The sequence below is a fragment of the Anolis carolinensis genome, unplaced genomic scaffold, assembly GCF_035594765.1.
Source record: "Anolis carolinensis isolate JA03-04 unplaced genomic scaffold, rAnoCar3.1.pri scaffold_10, whole genome shotgun sequence".
NCBI lineage: Eukaryota > Metazoa > Chordata > Lepidosauria > Squamata > Dactyloidae > Anolis > Anolis carolinensis.
In genome coordinates this window covers 10,371,418-10,388,293 of record NW_026943821.1, presented here as the reverse complement: position 1 = coordinate 10,388,293, position 16,876 = coordinate 10,371,418, and the positions used below count along the sequence as shown (strand labels likewise).

Below are 16,876 nucleotides of genomic sequence, written 5' to 3'. Positions count from 1 at the left end.
GATTGGCGGGATCGAAGCGAGGGGCGTGGCTTCCTCACCCGGCGCGGTTTGTGGAGAGCGCAGTCGCCCGGGAGATGCGGCCTGAGTAGGATCTGTGAGGAATCCACCTCGAGGCGGATCATCGGGGAGAGAATCGCAGCGGAATCGGAACTCAGGGACTTCAACTCAATTTTGGCACCGCCATCGTTGTTGGGAACCACGAGGTAAGCACCGACAATAGTCAGGAGAAAGGCACACCCCACTGGGAAAGGGCGGTACATCCGGGTCTTTTTCCTGGGCCCTCCAATATCCGGGCAATTGGTGCGCCATATTTGTAGTTTGGGGGCGTGGCCTAGGGTAGAACTTACCTGCGGCATGTGGACTTTGGAAAGCTTCCTTGGACTGCAATTTCCATAATTCCCAACTTGCATAGCCACCACTTTTTCAGAGTTTATGTTCCCCAAATTAACTTTACTACACTTTACAAAGGGAGAAGCAGCAGAAACATATTCCTTATTGTGCTTCCTCTTGGAATTATGATCCACAAGATAATATCAGGGGTGCATCTACACTGTCTAATTAATGCAGTTTGACACTACTTCTAGCTGTCATAGCAATTGTTTTACCAAGAAAAGAATACTAATCCATGACAAGATGGGAGTAGTAGTTTTGTTACAATTTTCTCAAATCTCAGATCCATTTCTTTAGACTTTCTGTGTATATATATGGTTTTTACCTCTGAATATGTTTTAATGGTTTTTAACTGGGAATTTTAGTTTATTATATTTAATCCTATTTGAATGTTTGCATATTTGTATATTTTAAATTGTATGCTGATGCTTTTATGTTAAGCCACTTTTAGTCTTTTGCAGGAGATAAAGTGTGGTATAAATAAATATAATAATAATTTCAATGTGTCTCTGTGAGTTTTCCAGGTTGTATGGCCATATTCCAGTAGCATTCTCTCCTGACAATTCACCCACATCTATGGCAGACCACCTCAGAGGTGGCCAGTTGCAACATTCACACTTTCCTCAAGCAAACAAGAGCTCATTCTCCCACCCTGGACATTATTCTATAGATATATAAACCCCACTTGCCTAGTTTCCAACATGCTTCACAACCTGTGAGGATGCCTGCCATAAATGTAGGCAAAATATCAGGAAAGAATGCTTCTGCAACATGGTCATACAATCTGAAAAACTCACAGAAACCTAGTGAATCCAGCCATAAAAGCCTTCGACAACACATTGTAAGCCTCTTTGAGTTTTCTGCAGGAGAGATAAAGTGGAGTATAAATAAATATAATCACAATTTAAATATTAATGTCAAAATATATAGCATGGTTTTACATAGGATTTGTGCTGCATTAGAACAGTAAAGACAAATAATACTTAAGTAAAAGAAACGTTAAATATTAAATAACCCCAAAAAATAAAATAAGGTGTAAACATTAAACTAATCTGGGAATCTGCTATGGCAATACATCCAATAAAGTGGTTTAAAACCAGTATATATATTAAAAAATTAGGACTACGTGTTATTTATTTATTTCTCTTCCCTTTCTAGAGTCTGCTGCTGTTCAGAGTGAGTCCACCATGGCTGTCCCAGAATCCCGGCCCAACCACACAATCTACATTAACAATCTCAATGAGAAAATCAAGAAGGATGGTAAGTTTATATCAGTTTCCATGTTGCTGTGCCCAGTTCTATGTCTTGCTCCAAATTCCCACTATTTTGAGGGAAAAGGGTTGGATCAGGTTGCTTTTCGTTCCCATTTTGATCTTTTGTATCATATAACATTGGTCAGGTCCTTAAGACTTTTAAACCAATTGCTGCATTTTAAACTTGCATCTTGTGTTTAATCTTTGTTCTGGTGTATTTTAATATATTATTTTGTAGAAATATGTTATAATATGTGTATTTTATGTAATATTTATTTTAATGAATTTATTATTATTTTCAGAGCGTACACATAACATAACTGTTGGTATATAAAGCCATCGATTAAAAGTAGTAATTTTACACTTTCTAATACCAGTAAAGCATATGTATCTTATTTGAAAGAAAGCTTCCAACCCTACACCGAGATAGATCTTACAATAATTTGTCGTTTAAAACAATGGATATTTATATATGTAAATTTTGCATAAAGCTTTCAAAAGTGACCTAATCGTACAACATTGATCGTCATCTTACTTTTCTTTCTGACAATGCCTTTCTGATCACTTAACACTATTATAGATCAGTCTTTAAATGTTTTACCTATATATTCAGGGTAAGGCCTCCAATTATTTTGAAAACATTGTCATTTTTTCTAAGAAGGCAAATTAGTTTATGAAATTCTGAAAAAAATAGCAGTTTTGTCAACCATTTGTTTACAGATGGAATAAGTATTTATATAATATTTATGGTGATTATGCCACTAGGATAAGCGGATAAGAAATATATCAATCGATCAATTTTATTTAATGCTTAGACCATGGATCTTTCACTACAGAACAAACAATGCAACATTAAAAATGCTACCTAAACTAACTTTTGCCTAGTTAGAAGCCAAGTAAAATTCATTATTAATGAAGACTTAAGCAAGAGAAGAAATATCATAATAATGTATAAAGTGTTATTACCTATAAAGCTCTAAACGGTTCGGGACCTGCCTATCTTCGTGCAATTTTTATCCTGTATTTTTGTTTTAATTGATATATTGTATTACTGTTTTATCTTTTTATAGTATGATTTGTATTATGTTGCCTATGTTTTGTTCTATGTTGTTTGGGCCTCTGCCCCATGTAAGCCGCCCCGAGTCCCTGCAGGGAGATGGTGGCGGGGTATAAATAAAATTTATTATTATTATTATTATTATTATTATTATTATTATTATTATTATTATTATTATAAAGGCTGCTTTCTCCCAATGTGTGTTTCTGTCTCCCTTAGAGCTGAAGAAATCCCTCTATGCCATTTTCTCCCAGTTTGGCCAGATCCTGGACATCCTGGTGTCCCACAGCATGAAAATGCGGGGCCAGGCCTTTGTAATCTTCAAGGAGGTCAGCAGCTCTACCAACGCCTTGCGCTCCATGCAAGGCTTCCCCTTTTACGACAAGCCCATGGTAAGAGTGAGAAAACACCTTATTTACCTATATTTTCCTGGCAAAGAAATTAAATGTCTTGCTTGGACCTTTGCTCCCATGTTCCACTTGTGGGAATAAAATGTCATACTATTGCAGTTGTGCAATGGGATGTCAGTCATGCACACTTGGTCATTGTTGTTTCCATCATCAGAGGATCCAGTATGCCAAAATGGACTCTGACATCATAGCCAAGATGAAGGGGACATATGTGGAGCGGGACCGCAAGCGAGAGAAGCGGAAGCCCAAGGGCCAAGAGGCTCCGGCTGTCAAGAAACAGATCCCAGGAGCGGCCCCTGTGGCGCCTGCTGTCCAAGGCGCAGTACCTGTGAGTATTTGCCTGGCTCATACAATTGCCTGACTTTTATGTGAAAGGTTTATAAGAAAGGCATCAACCTCTGTGTTACTATAATATTATAATATTGGTACAATATTATAATTATATAATATAATGTCTAGGAAAGACAGGTAACAAATGATGATGATGATAATAAATTCTACACTTTGAGTTTGCTTTGAGTTTCTTCAGAGGTGCCAGCCACAGATGCAGGTGAAACGTCAGGAGACAATGCTACTGGAACATGACCATATAACCTGAAAAAACTCACAGCAACCCTGGGCCCTTCCACACAGCCATATAACCCAGAATATCAAGGCAGATAATCCACAATACCTGCTTTGAACTAGATTATATGGCACTGTCAACTCATATATCCAGTTTGAAGCAGATAATATGGATTATCTGTTTTGATAATCAGGATTATATGACAGTGTAGAAGGGGCCTCTCTTTCTACAAAGTACAAGTAAATTCATACATGTTTGTAAACTCTGGTCATAATTTGGTTGGGTTTGTGCTTTTACTTCCATTGAGCTCAGTGCTTCTTTCTGCATATCGGTTAGATCTCTCCTTTGCACAGGTTGAATGGTGGAGGTTTGGGGTGGCTTCTGTCCTGGGGCAACATTTGACACATGTATGCCTTTTCTTTATGTCCAGGGCATGCCCCCCATGAACCAAGGCCCACGCATGATGCACCACATGCCAGGCCAGCCCCCTTACATGCCTCCTCCGGGGATGATGCCTCCACCTGGCATGGCCCCGGGGTCCATTCCTCCAGGGGCGATGCCGCCGCAGCAGATGCTCCCTGGGCAGATGGCTCCAGTTCAGCCGGTGAGTGACAGGGCACAGCAGATTAGCGGGAACTCGGTGCAGATACAGTGGACCCTTGGTATCCATGGAGGATTGGATCCAGGATCCCTTGCGAATACTTAAAAAATATGCATACTAAAATCTCTATTGTAAATGTATGGTAGCAGTAGAATGTGGGCGGTAAGTCCCGCCTGTGAAATGCACTGCAAATGAGCTAAAACCCATACAAAGCTGGGAGGTTTCTCCAAACAGGTTCCTTCCTGTGCTTGTGTATTTGATGGCCTCTTGTTTCCTTGCAGCTCTCAGAAAATCCTCCCAATCACATTCTGTTCCTCACCAACCTGCCTGAGGAGACCAACGAATTGATGCTGTCCATGCTTTTCAACCAGTAAGTGCCTGGTTTGGGCCCCATTGTGTTGACTGAAAATCAAAACTGGCCATCCTTCTTGATCTGAAGCATGCACACACAGAGACATATATAGAGGAAATAAGTAAACAAATATACAACTATGAAATACAGTTGCAAAACAAAGCATCCAGAGAGAGGAAAAACTGTAATTTAACATAAATGAAACTGCCAAATACATATAAATCAAAATATACAAAACTATCCAACAGTATTAATCTACAATCCCCAAAGCCTTGGAAAACAAAGAAGGGATATCAATTTCAAAATCACCCATTTTATTATTTCTTTCTACTCAGTTCAAATACCTGGTAGAGATATTAAGGCTGCACCAATCCTCCATTCCCTGCCATATTGTTGTGTGGAAAAGAAGGCTGCCTTAGTCTCCTTCTGTGTATCTTCTCTTTCTTGAGGGTTTTTTTTTTTTTGCTTTGCCCTCTTCCAGGTTCCCAGGTTTCAAGGAGGTGCGACTGGTGCCAGGCCGCCATGACATTGCCTTTGTGGAGTTCGATAACGAAGTGCAGGCTGGAGCGGCCCGGGACGCCCTCCAAGGCTTCAAGATCACACAGAACAACGCTATGAAGATCTCCTTTGCAAAGAAATGAGGTCTCCCATGGCCCTTTGTCCGTGCAATGCTGACTATCCCTTCTCTTCTAGTTCATGCTTGTAAAATAGCTTTTTTTTTTTGTATGAGTCTTTTTTCATGTTCTGCTCTGTGTGGTAAGTGCAGAGGTATGTGAAAAAGAGAGAGAATGAAAAGCTCAGTTGAAAGAAGGGCAGAGAGATGTGTGCTTGGGTTTGTGTGCACAGTTCGAAAGTGGCAGCTGATTCTCTGTAAAAAAAAAAAGCATTGCACCCAGGGTCTGACAGCCAGACATTGCACCTGGAGCTTTTCTGTTTTGGAATAAAAATGTGTTTATTTTCTCTCTTTTGTTATGTCTCTTATTACCTGTATCAAGAGGAGAAAACTGATTTGTATACCATCAATCTAGCAAAGGAGTCATTTCAGGTTTTCCTGGCTCATTCACTGAGACCAGGGTTAGGGCTTCATAACCTAATTGAAGAGATCAGCATTATTTATTTTATTTATTTCAAATATTTCTATCCCGCCCTTCTCACCCGGAGGGACCCAGGGCGGCGTACAATTTCAGCATGGCATAGTGGTTTGAGCATTGGGTAATGACTTTAGAGACCAGGCTTTAAATCCCTACACAAGTTATGGAAACCCCAGTGGTCATTTTGGGCAAGCTTCATAGAAAGGCAATGGAAAATTTCTTTTGAACCAATCTGACCAAGAAAACCTTGCATAAATCAGTTGTCATAAATCAGAAGTTACTTAAAAGGCACACAACAACCGTGAAAGATGCAGCTATCAGCCTTTCCTCCTGATCACTTGATGGCAATTCCTTAAGGCCTCTTCTACACTGCCATATAATCCAGTTCAAAGCAGATAATTTTATATGGCAGATAAAGACCTAAACTAACCTGAAAGTTTTCCCTATTGGCTCCATTGCAAACAGGAAAAGAAGCACTGCATGTGATATAGTGGCAAACACAGGAGGAATAAAAGCCAGGTAATCAGTCAGGCTGGCTTTTAACTACCTTACATCCTTGTGTATACATTGATTCCTTTTTTAAAATAAAGAATTAAGGTACAGTGATCACATTGACCCATGGAGAAGTCCAGATTTTTGAGTTGATTTTTCACTAAAATTTGTAGACTTGCACAAGTAAATAATAATTTTCCTTGTTGAGTGACTCAAGATAGATTATAAAACAGTTAAAATACATTCAGTAAAATTTATTGTGTCAGAAGCATATTGAGAATACAGCTATAATGTATTAAAAACCACAAAGTTAAAAATTGTTATTTCCTTTGACCAGAATTTCCTTTGACTGTCCACTTCAAGTGCCTCTTGTATCTGTGCATGTGTGGGGCTCATACTGCATAGTAATCAGTGGCCTGTGGTTTGCTCTTCTCCGCACTCGCATGTTATGGACTCCACTTTGTAGCCCCATTTCTTAAGACTGGCTCTGCACAGTCCTGAGTATAGATAATAATAAAACTTTATATCCCACCACCATCTCCCAGAGGTTCTCGTGGCAGCTCACAGAACACTCAAGGTGTGACATACAAAAGTGCAAAACAAAACAGACAATAAATAGTCAACAATATCATAAATTCACAGTACCCACTTATAAAAACAATAAAATACAGCAATTGCTGTAGATAAAACAGTATTCGACCTCAGAATTGTAACGTGCTAATGAAGAGTTTAAAGGTCCTCATATATTATTACAGAGTTTAAACAGCTCCAAAGAGCTTCTCTAAATGTCTTTACCTCTCACCACCACAAATAATTTGATTTAGGGCTATGTACTCCAACTCCTGCAATATGCAGGAATACAGAACTAAAGCATTCCTGAGAGATGGCCACTTCACCTTTGCTTAAAAACCTGGATATTCTACAACAGTTGAGAAATTCTTCCTAATGTTTAGGTGGAATGTATTGTAATCTGCAAAAACATTTGCCAAACAGAAACATCAGCCGCTTTTTGTGGGTGGCAATTTAGTGCCTCCCACTAAATGTGGTCCAGGAGCTGCCATGAGAAATCCTGTTCTTTGGCTGTGAAATCATAGAAGATGGAATTACATTTGAAAGTACACCCAAGCCTTTCTATCGAGAAGATGGAACCTCACTGGCTGAGAGATTCCCAATGGTATAACAATAATCCCAAATAAACAGATCAAGGGGAGGTCACATGGGCTTCCATGTCTTTACACTAATGCTCAGAGCATGGGAAATAAGCAAGACGAACTCCAACTCCTAGCACAGCACCACACATACGATGTCATAGGCATCACTGAAACCTGGTGGGATGACTCCCATCACTGGAATTTAACCATTGAGGGCTATAACCTCTTTCACAGAAATAGAACAAAGGGGAGAGGAGGGGGAGTAGCTTTATATGTCAAAAACAGTTACGTCGCAGAAGAAATGCAAGACTGTAATCCGGGAAACCAGCTTGAAAGCATCTGGATAAGAATCAAGGGAACCGGGACTCAAAAAGATCTTGTCGTGGGTGTCTACTACAGACCTCCGAGTCAGGATGAAGGACTTGATGAAGCCTTCTGTCAACAGCTGACCAAACAGGCACAAAGAAGAGATATAGTAGTCATGGGCGATTTCAATTATCCCGATATCTGCTGGAAAACAAACTCAGCCAAGAGTACAAAGTCCAACAAATTCCTCACTTGCCTTGCAGATAATTTTATGGTCCAGAAGGTAGAAGAGGCAACAAGGGGATCAGCAACTCTTGATCTAATCTTAACAAATGTGGAAGACCTGATCAATACAGTTGAAGTGGTTGGATCCTTAGGGGCAAGTGACCATGTGCTCCTGCAGTTTGCAATACAAAGGAATGCTGAAACTAAGACAAGTCAAACACGCATTCTGGACTTTAAGAGAGCTGACTTCCAAAAAATGAAGGAATTACTGAGCGGCATTCCATGGACGCCGATATTAAAAAACAAGGGAGTTAAGGATGGATGGGAGTTTTTCAAAAGTGAAATACTCAAGGCGCAAATGCAAACAGTGCCAACAAAGAAGAAAAATAAGACAAGTGCAAAGAAGCCAGAATGGATGTCCAAAGAACTTCTAACTGAGCTAAAGCTCAAAAGTGACATGCACAAGAAGTGGAAAAGGGGAGAAATCACCAAAGAAGAATTCAAATGTATAGCCAACACCTGTAGGGAAAAGGTTCGCAAGGCTAAAGCGCAAAATGAGCTCAGGCTTGCCAGGGACATAAAAAACAACAAAAAAGGCTTTTTTGCTTACGTTGGTAGAAAAAGGAAGAAAAAGGAGGCGATAGGGCCATTGCAAGGAGAAGATGGGGTGATGGCGACAGAGGACAGGGAAAAGGCAGAACTACTTAATGCCTTCTTTGCCTCGGTCTTCTCACAAAAATAAAGCCATCTCCAACCTCAGCAACATGGAATGGACGAAGGATTGGGGGAAATCCAACCCCAAATAGGGAAACAAGTTGTCCAGGAACACCTGGCCACTCTAAACGAATTCAAGTCCCCAGGGCCAGATCAGCTACATCCAAGAGTACTGAAGGAACTAGCAGAAGTTATTTCAGAACCACTGGCAATTATCTTCGCGAGTTCTTGGAGAACGGGAGAAGTCCCAGCAGATTGGAGGAGGGCAAATGTGGTCCCTATCTTCAAGAAGGGAAAAAAGAACGACCCAAACAATTACCGTCCGGTCAGCGTCACATCAATACCAGGCAAGATTCTGGAAAAGATCATTAAGGAAGTGGTCTGCGAACACTTAGAAACAAATGCGGTCATTGCTAATAGTCAACACGGATTTACCAAAAACAAGTCATGCCAGACTAATCTGATCTCTTTTTTCGACAGAGTTACGAGTTGGGTCGATACAGGGAATGCTGTGGATGTAGCGTACCTGGATTTCAGTAAGGCCTTTGACAAAGTCCCCCACGACCTTCTGGCAAACAAACTAGTAAAATGTGGGCTAGACAAAACTACGGTTAGGTGGATCTGTAATTGGCTAAGCGAACGAACCCAAAGGGTGCTCACCAACGCGTCGTCTTCATCATGGAAAGAAGTGACAAGTGGAGTGCTGCAGGGCTCCGTCCTGGGCCCGGTTCTGTTCAACATCTTTATTAACGACTTAGACGAAGGGTTAGAAGGCATGATCATCAAGTTTGCAGACGACACAAAACTGGAAGGGATAGCTAACACTCCAGAAGACAGGAGCAGAATTCAAAACGATCTTGACAGACTAGAGAGATGGGCCGAAACTAACAAAATGAAGTTCAACAGGGACAAATGCAAGATACTTCACTTCGGCAGAAAAAATGGAAATCAAAGATACAGAATGGGGGATGCCTAGCTTGACAGCAGTGTGTGCGAAAAAGACCTTGGAGTCCTCGTGGACAACAAGTTAAACATGAGCCTACAATGTGATGCGGCAGCTAAAAAAGCCAATGGGATTTTGGCCTGCATCAATAGGGGAATAGCGTCTAGATCCAGGGAAGTTATGCTCCCCCTCTATTCTGCCTTGGTCAGACCACACCTGGAATACTGTGTCCAATTTTGGGCACCGCAGATGAAGGGAGATGTTGACAAGCTGGAAAGCGTCCAGAGGAGGGCGACTAAAATGATTAAGGGTCTGGAGAACAAGGCCTATGAGGAGAGGCTTAAAGAGCTGGGCATGTTTAGCCTGCAGAAGAGAAGGCTGAGAGGAGACATGATAGCCATGTACAAATACGTGAAGGGAAGTCATAGGGAGGAGGGAGCAAGCTTGTTTTCTGCTGCCCTGCAGACTAGGACACAATGGAACAATGGCTTCAAACTACAGGAAAGGAGATTCCACCTGAACATCAGGAAGAACTTCCTCACTGTGAGAGCTGTTCGACAGTGGAACTCTCTCCCCAGGGCCGTGGTGGAGGCTCCTTCTTTGGAGGCTTTTAAGCAGAGGCTGGATGGCCATCTGTCGGGGGTGCTTTGAATGCGATTTCCTGCTTCTTAGCAGGGGGTTGGACTGGATGGCCCATGTGGTCTCTTCCAACTCTACTATTCTATGATTCTATGATTTTAAGAGGTCTGTACCTTGGATGATGGAAACTATGATTCTTGGCTGCTTTTCAACCTCTGGTTGCTTATCCTACTAAGAGAAAAAGAGGACACTGTCAGTGGCACACAAAGATCTTCACTGTGTTGCAACGGAAGGTTAATTTCAAGGGCCAGCTTGTTCTCCTGGCTTCCTGTTTAGCCAGGAAAATGCCCCAATGTGGAGCTTCCCGTCCCTAATTTATTTTTATGGTATTAGAATTCTTGGACTGCACAAGTTGTGTAGCAGGGAGAAAAATTTGGAAAATATTAAACATGCTGGATCCCCAGATCTGTTACATCCTATTCAGGGGGAAAAATGAGAAAGAATAACTTAAATTTAAATTCTGCAGGGCAAAATGTCAGAAACAGCACAACGTTTTTCTGTTTTTCTGGCTCTGGTTTTGCATGTGAGAAGTGACAATATTTGAGAGTGTTCCATGACATCCCACCAGCAGGTACGTCTTGGTGACAAGTGGGAAAAATTGATGAAGGCAAAGACCAGAAACACAGCAACTTCTGTTTCAGAGGCTGACCATCGAAGTGCTGTATTTTGGTCTGCAAAAATGAGGTGCTCGGTGTGGTGTCCTTTCTCAGTAGGGTTGTTGCTCTGCAGTTTTTGGGTTCCTGTGTGGAGCGGACGGCAAATGGACAAACTGGCGGAGAAAAAGCTATGCGCGGATACTGAGTGTGACCGTGAGTGTGCCTACTCCTTTCCCCCTTCATTTATTGTGCCAAACCCACACTGAAAGGGAGCAAAAATGGGGGGCTGGGGACAGAAAATAATAAGTCAGCTCCAATAGTCTGGAATAGCTGTGAATAACAATTATGAATAACTATGAATAAAAGAAGTAGGTATTTCCAAATTCTGGCTTTGCTTTAGATCTGACTGTAGGGTTCTTTTCTAGGTTCCTGCAGTTGTCTTTCCCCCATGGGGATGCTTTTTATTTCATTTCACAGGTTGTTGTGGCTAAATTACTCTTGAGTAATATGGGATCATATTACTCGAGAGTGTGGATAGTATCGATCTGTCTCTCCATAATTTACCTTTATATCTGTCTTCCTACCTACTTATCCATATATCCATCTATATGTCTATCCATCCCTCTCTGCCTATCTCTCTGTCCATCCATCCATTCATCTATCCATATATCCATTCATATGTCTATCAATCTGTTGTACCCAAGCCTGGAGCCACATATGACTATAGCACCACTCAAGAGTCCAGAGTATAAGTAAATAGTTTATTGTAAAAAATACATAAAATATATGAAAAAAGCAGTAATAAAGAAGATCCGGGCTTATCTCCATACTGCCAGGTGTTTTCCCTTGATAATTTTCTGTTTCACTTAATTCTTCTTCATTCAACTCCTTATCTAATGATGTTGTTTCTGGCTCCTGTGACAGGCCTTGGAGCTCAGTTTCTTTCCCAGCACTGTCTGAGGCAATTTCATTCCCTTGCCCTGTATCACTTTGAACACTAGGAAATCCCACAATTCCTTCTGAAACATCCATGAACCCATCAGCTCCTGGCTGCTAAGCTACAGCACCATTCATCCATTTATCTATCCATCCATATATCCATCCATACATCTATCTCTCTGTTGACCAATTCATATATATATATATATATATATATATATATATATATATATATATATATATCCATCCATCCATATGTCTATCCACCCATCTGTCCATCAACCATCCACCCATCCATTCAATGCCCTGTCTATCTTTCAGCACAGAATTCAAGGCAATCCACTACTAATCAAAAGAAAACACAACTACAACACCATGATTAGAAAAAATTAAAAAATGATTAAACCATAAGCAATACATTCTATGATAATCCATTCTTTCTTGGTCCCCTTCCCTTTCTCCAATCCTAGACCCCATTTCCATCGCAGTGGCCCTCCAGGATTACATTGCTCCCGACTGCCGCTTCATCAACATCCAGAGGGGCCAAGTGGTCTACGTCTTCTCCAAGCTGAAGGGCCGCGGGAGACTCTTCTGGGGAGGCAGCGTAAGTAGTTGAGGATTCGTGCCCGGCTGTAGGTCAGACTGGATGACTTGAGCTCCCCATCAACACTACATTTCTGTGGCTGACTTTCTTTTGGAGTTGGGTGGCATAAAGTTGAAGTGTGCCCAAAGTCATGGGAAGTAGAGACAGATCCCTGACCAAAAGGAACTGAAGCAAAACGTGACCCTTAATGATACCATCTCAACTTTCCAGATCTTGCACTCTGTGGTTTTAGGGAAAGGAGGAAGGTGTCATAATTGATATTTTCCCAACATGGCCAGCAGAAGGCACTCCTGCAACAGAGAAACTAATGGAGAGACCTCACATGTGTGCATATGTGCTGTCAAGCTGTCTATTGAATCCTCAGAGGTGGTTTGGCCAGTTCCTTCCTCTGAAATAGAGCTTACAGTACCTGTATTTACTTACAGTCACCCATTCAAGTATTAGCCATAGCCAACCCTGCTTAGTTTTCAATGTTAAATGGGATCTGTTGTCTTTAGGTATTGTGTTGCTAGAAGAACCTCATACTATGGTCTTTTCCCTTCCTGCACAGGTGCAAGGTGATTATTATGGGGAGCAGCCAGCTCGCCTGGGTTATTTTCCCAGTGCTGTGGTCCAGGAAAACCAGTACCTGAAGCCAGGCAAGATAGAAGTGAAAACCAGTGTAAGGGCACTTTTATATTTTCTTGATATGGCAGGACGGCTATGGTAAACAGATCCCGAATCTCAACTGGTGTGTGAATGTATATGTGCCTTCAAGTAACATATTGAACTAGATTTCTCAGCCTGTTTTTAGGAGGAAAAGAATGTCTCCCTTTCGATAGGCTGCTGCCTATAAGCCTGTCTACATATTGATGTGCAAAAGGTCTCCATCAGGCAAAATGTGGAAAGGGGAGGGGGTTCCTGAACATAAGCAGAGTGTGTTTCCTCACCAATGTTGAAATGCATGCAAATGGTGTTTATGTGTCAAGTGCAGTCAATGAGTTGTCCTTCTCTTTTCTCTTTCAGAGGTGGGATTTCTACTGCCAGTAATGTGAGCTGCTTGGATCCAAACAATCTCTTGTATTGATCATGCAAGCAGTGGAGGGTGGGTAGTCTCCTGCCAGCCTTATTTTGGCGAAGGCAAACTCACCTTTCTAAATGCTTTGTTGCTAACTGCCTTCAAGTTGACTTTGATTTATGGTAACGCAATGAAGGAGAGACCTTCAACTCCCAAATCTTGCAGTCTCAAGGCTGCCTTGGCTTTTCCAATAGAGTCCATCTACCTGGAATGCCATCTTCCTCTTTTCCTACCGCCTTCCATCTTTCCAAAAATTGTTGTCTTTTCTCATGTCTTCTCATGATATGACCAAAATATAACAGCCTCTGATTAGTCTTTTAGCTTCAGGCTTGATTTATTCTCAGATACATGGTCTAGTGATGCTATTACTACTAATTTGTGTATGTGAGAGGAACAGATAGTTGATGGTGGTCTCTGTGTTTCCTATGAGTCCAAGTGGCATTTGCCCCATGCCAAATGCAAAGACAAGCGAATATCAAAGTATCTGCAACATCCCATTGAGGCCAATACATTTTTAAATATAGAATGAGACATTTTCCAATGAAACAAGTCAACAGAAAATTGTCAAAATATATACAAGCAACCTGCTTAGCCAATTTGCCAGTTTCATTCACGTACAGTTTAATGGTAAGGCTTCATTGTGTTTAAATACAGCATTCCTCCATGCATAGACGGTCAGGTAACCTGTACTTTGTGAGGAATTGAGACCAATGGATCAATTCCTCAAAGTTATCAGACAATAAAGCTTCATTAAAGGAAAATGTGTTGTTATTTATGACATGTTGGCTGTTATAAAGGCAGAATACATGGGAAGGGAAGGGCAGACATCTCAGCTGTTTTCCCAAATGGCATGGCAAAGAAAATTATTCTTTACAGGCAATCCCAAAGTTACAAACATCTGACTTACAAATGACCCATAGTTAAGAATGGGGCTGAGAACACAGGAAGTGAGAGAAAACTACCGCTCAGAGGCGAAATTCACTTCTGAAAGAGTTCTCATGGGGAAAAGGTGTCACGACTGAAGCCTTTTCACCAATCCTTATTTCCACAACAAGCCAATTTTTTCAAAATCCAATTCTCACAGGGACAGAAAGGGAGGCGAAATCTTCTAACAGGGGCATAGATAGCAAAACAAACACCACAGGAGTGTTAACCATTCCCTATGCTATCCTGGCTGAGGGGAAAAAGGAACGGGCCTGAGGCTGTTAGGAATTGTGGGAGATAAAGTCCAAAACACCTGGAGGGCCGAAGTTTGCCAGGAGAACTGAAAGAGAGTCACTCAGGGAGGAGGAAAACCCAGTCTTCTTGCATTGTGATGTATTTAAAAGGGAAATTGCTTCTCCTGGAGACTTGTAACATAGGTCGTTCAGCACCTTTTCCTGTCCCCTAAAAGGGTACTTTAGGGGGCATTTGGAAAGCAAGCGTAACAAATATAGTTTTGAAAGACTGCATTTGACCTGTTTCCCCATCCTGCCTTATTCCAAGACTCCAGTAACTGAAGAAGAGCGAATTCCAGAAACATTCAGTGATGTTTGCCCAGTTTTGGGGGCATTTTACACTCTGGAGTCAAAAAATGTTACAGAGAACAGCTTCAGTCCTTAACTGAGCTCAGAGCAATGGGGATCGTAGTAGTAGCAGTTTTGCCTCCGAAGCCTTGAGAAATGTAGGCCACCCTTCCTCTCCTTCCTTGGCACCCCTCGGGCAACGGTTAAGCAATGCCGGATTTGTGCCCGGTCCTGCTGCCTGGCAGAAGTCCCGGTTTCTTAAGCTGCCGCTATGACCCAGTTCCCAGACTTGGCAAAAGGCCCGGGTGGCACCTCTTCCAGGTGGAGGCAGTCAGGTTTGAGTCAGGGGCTCTATCCAGCTTGGCTCGATGGGTTGGGGTCTTTCTTTTGCCCTGCTACCCACAAAAATGTTGTTCCCTGCTTCTAGGGAGGTGTGGGGACTTAGAAGCCATCTTCTCCCCTTGGCTTTCTTCCTCCTACTGCCTTTGCCCTGCTTCCCAGGAGTTTGTGTTTGCTTCCAAAGCTGACTCACGTGAGCAAAGGCCACAGAGCTGTAAGCTGCATCTGAGCACAGAACTGCTTCTCAGCCTTTGAACCTGAATGCCTCCTGGGATAAAGTGCACTCCTGAGGCTGTTGCCTAGGCAAAGCTGGGGACAAAGACACCAGTAGGTAGGCGACTTCAGGGTGAATCAAGATGGTTAAAGGTTTTGAATGAGAAAGATTGCACAATCTAGGAGACACCTCAGCGGTTTGCTGTTGCCCAGACCTACTATGCTGAATTCTTTGAATGCAAACTACTCTTGGATTTTCAGCTCCATTTACAGCAATGGAAATAAGCTTGGAAGAAAGCGGAAAAAAGGGGAAAAACTGGGACCTTTTAAAAGCAACTGAAAAAGTGAATTAATCAAGGCAGTTGGAGGGTATGTGTTTGAAAACTATGTGAGCACCAGCACATAATAGAATTCCAGGGTGTGCTATTGGCTTTTGGTGTGTTGGCTGAGATTCAGAGCTTTGAAAAGTTCTTTTCATGGTGAGGTTGGGATTAGCATTCCTAGTGGGATTCTATGTTTTCCTCCCCCTGAAGGAACTTTCCTAAGCTTTGCTTCCTCTAAGACAGTGGTTCTCAACCTTCCTAATACCGTGACCCCTTAATACAGTTCCTCATGTTGTGGTGGCCCCCACATAAAAATATTTTCATTGCTACTTCATAACTGTAATTTTGCTACTGTTATGAAACATAATGTAAATACAGTGTTCCCTCACTTATCGCTCGGGTTATGTTCCAGGACCACCCGCAATAAGTGAAAATCCGCTAAGTAGGGGCACTATATTTATTTTAATATTCATACATTATTTTAGTAGTTATACACTATTTTAGGAGCCTCCGATGGCTCAGTGTGTTAAAGCACTGAGCTGTTGAACTTGCAGACCGAAAAAGCGCTGGGCTGCTGAACTTGCAGACCGAAAGGTCCCAAGTTCAAATCCGGGGAGTGGAGTGAGCGCCCGCTGTTAGCTCCAGCTTCTGCCAACCTAGCAGTTTGAAAACATGCAAATGTGAGTAGATCAATAGGCAGGAAGGTAACAGCGTTCCATGCAGTCATGCCAGCCACATGACCTTGGAGGTATCTTCGGCTTAGAAATGGAGATGAGCACCAACCCCCAGAGTCGGACACGACTGAACTTAACACCAGGGGAAACCTTTACCTTTACCTGCACTATTTTAAGTCTTTATCAACCAATCGTGTGTTGATAAATTGTCTCTTTCTCCTCCCGTTGCCGTTTGGGCTCCTTTTCTCTCCCTTCGGCTTCTCCTTCCTCCCTTCCTTAGGCTGTAAATTGTAATTTTTTATGATTTATAATAGTCTTTTAGAATTTATTGAAAAACCGCAAAACAGCGAATCCGCGAAAAGTGAACCGCAAAGTAGGGAGGGAACACTGTATCTGATATGCAGGATGTATTTTCATTCACTGGACCCAATTTAGCA

General features: G+C 41.9%; 2 protein-coding genes across 2 annotated transcripts; both read left to right on the top strand.

Annotated features, from left to right (window-relative positions):
* Nucleotides 1-44: 44 nt before the first annotated feature.
* On the top strand, nucleotides 45-5,588 carry snrpa (small nuclear ribonucleoprotein polypeptide A). Its single transcript, XM_062962837.1, has 7 exons — nucleotides 45-203; nucleotides 1,549-1,650; nucleotides 2,920-3,092; nucleotides 3,265-3,438; nucleotides 4,106-4,279; nucleotides 4,558-4,646; nucleotides 5,110-5,588. Exons 2-7 carry the CDS (start codon nucleotides 1,578-1,580, stop codon nucleotides 5,267-5,269), a joined length of 843 nt encoding a protein of 280 aa, XP_062818907.1. The 5' UTR covers nucleotides 45-203; nucleotides 1,549-1,577; the 3' UTR covers nucleotides 5,270-5,588.
* Nucleotides 5,589-10,610: 5,022 nt separating this feature from the next.
* mia (MIA SH3 domain containing) lies at nucleotides 10,611-14,077 on the top strand. Its single transcript, XM_003222890.4, has 4 exons — nucleotides 10,611-10,998; nucleotides 12,195-12,328; nucleotides 12,879-12,989; nucleotides 13,334-14,077. Exons 1-4 carry the CDS (start codon nucleotides 10,743-10,745, stop codon nucleotides 13,355-13,357), a joined length of 525 nt encoding a protein of 174 aa, XP_003222938.2. The 5' UTR covers nucleotides 10,611-10,742; the 3' UTR covers nucleotides 13,358-14,077.
* Nucleotides 14,078-16,876: the final 2,799 nt, after the last annotated feature.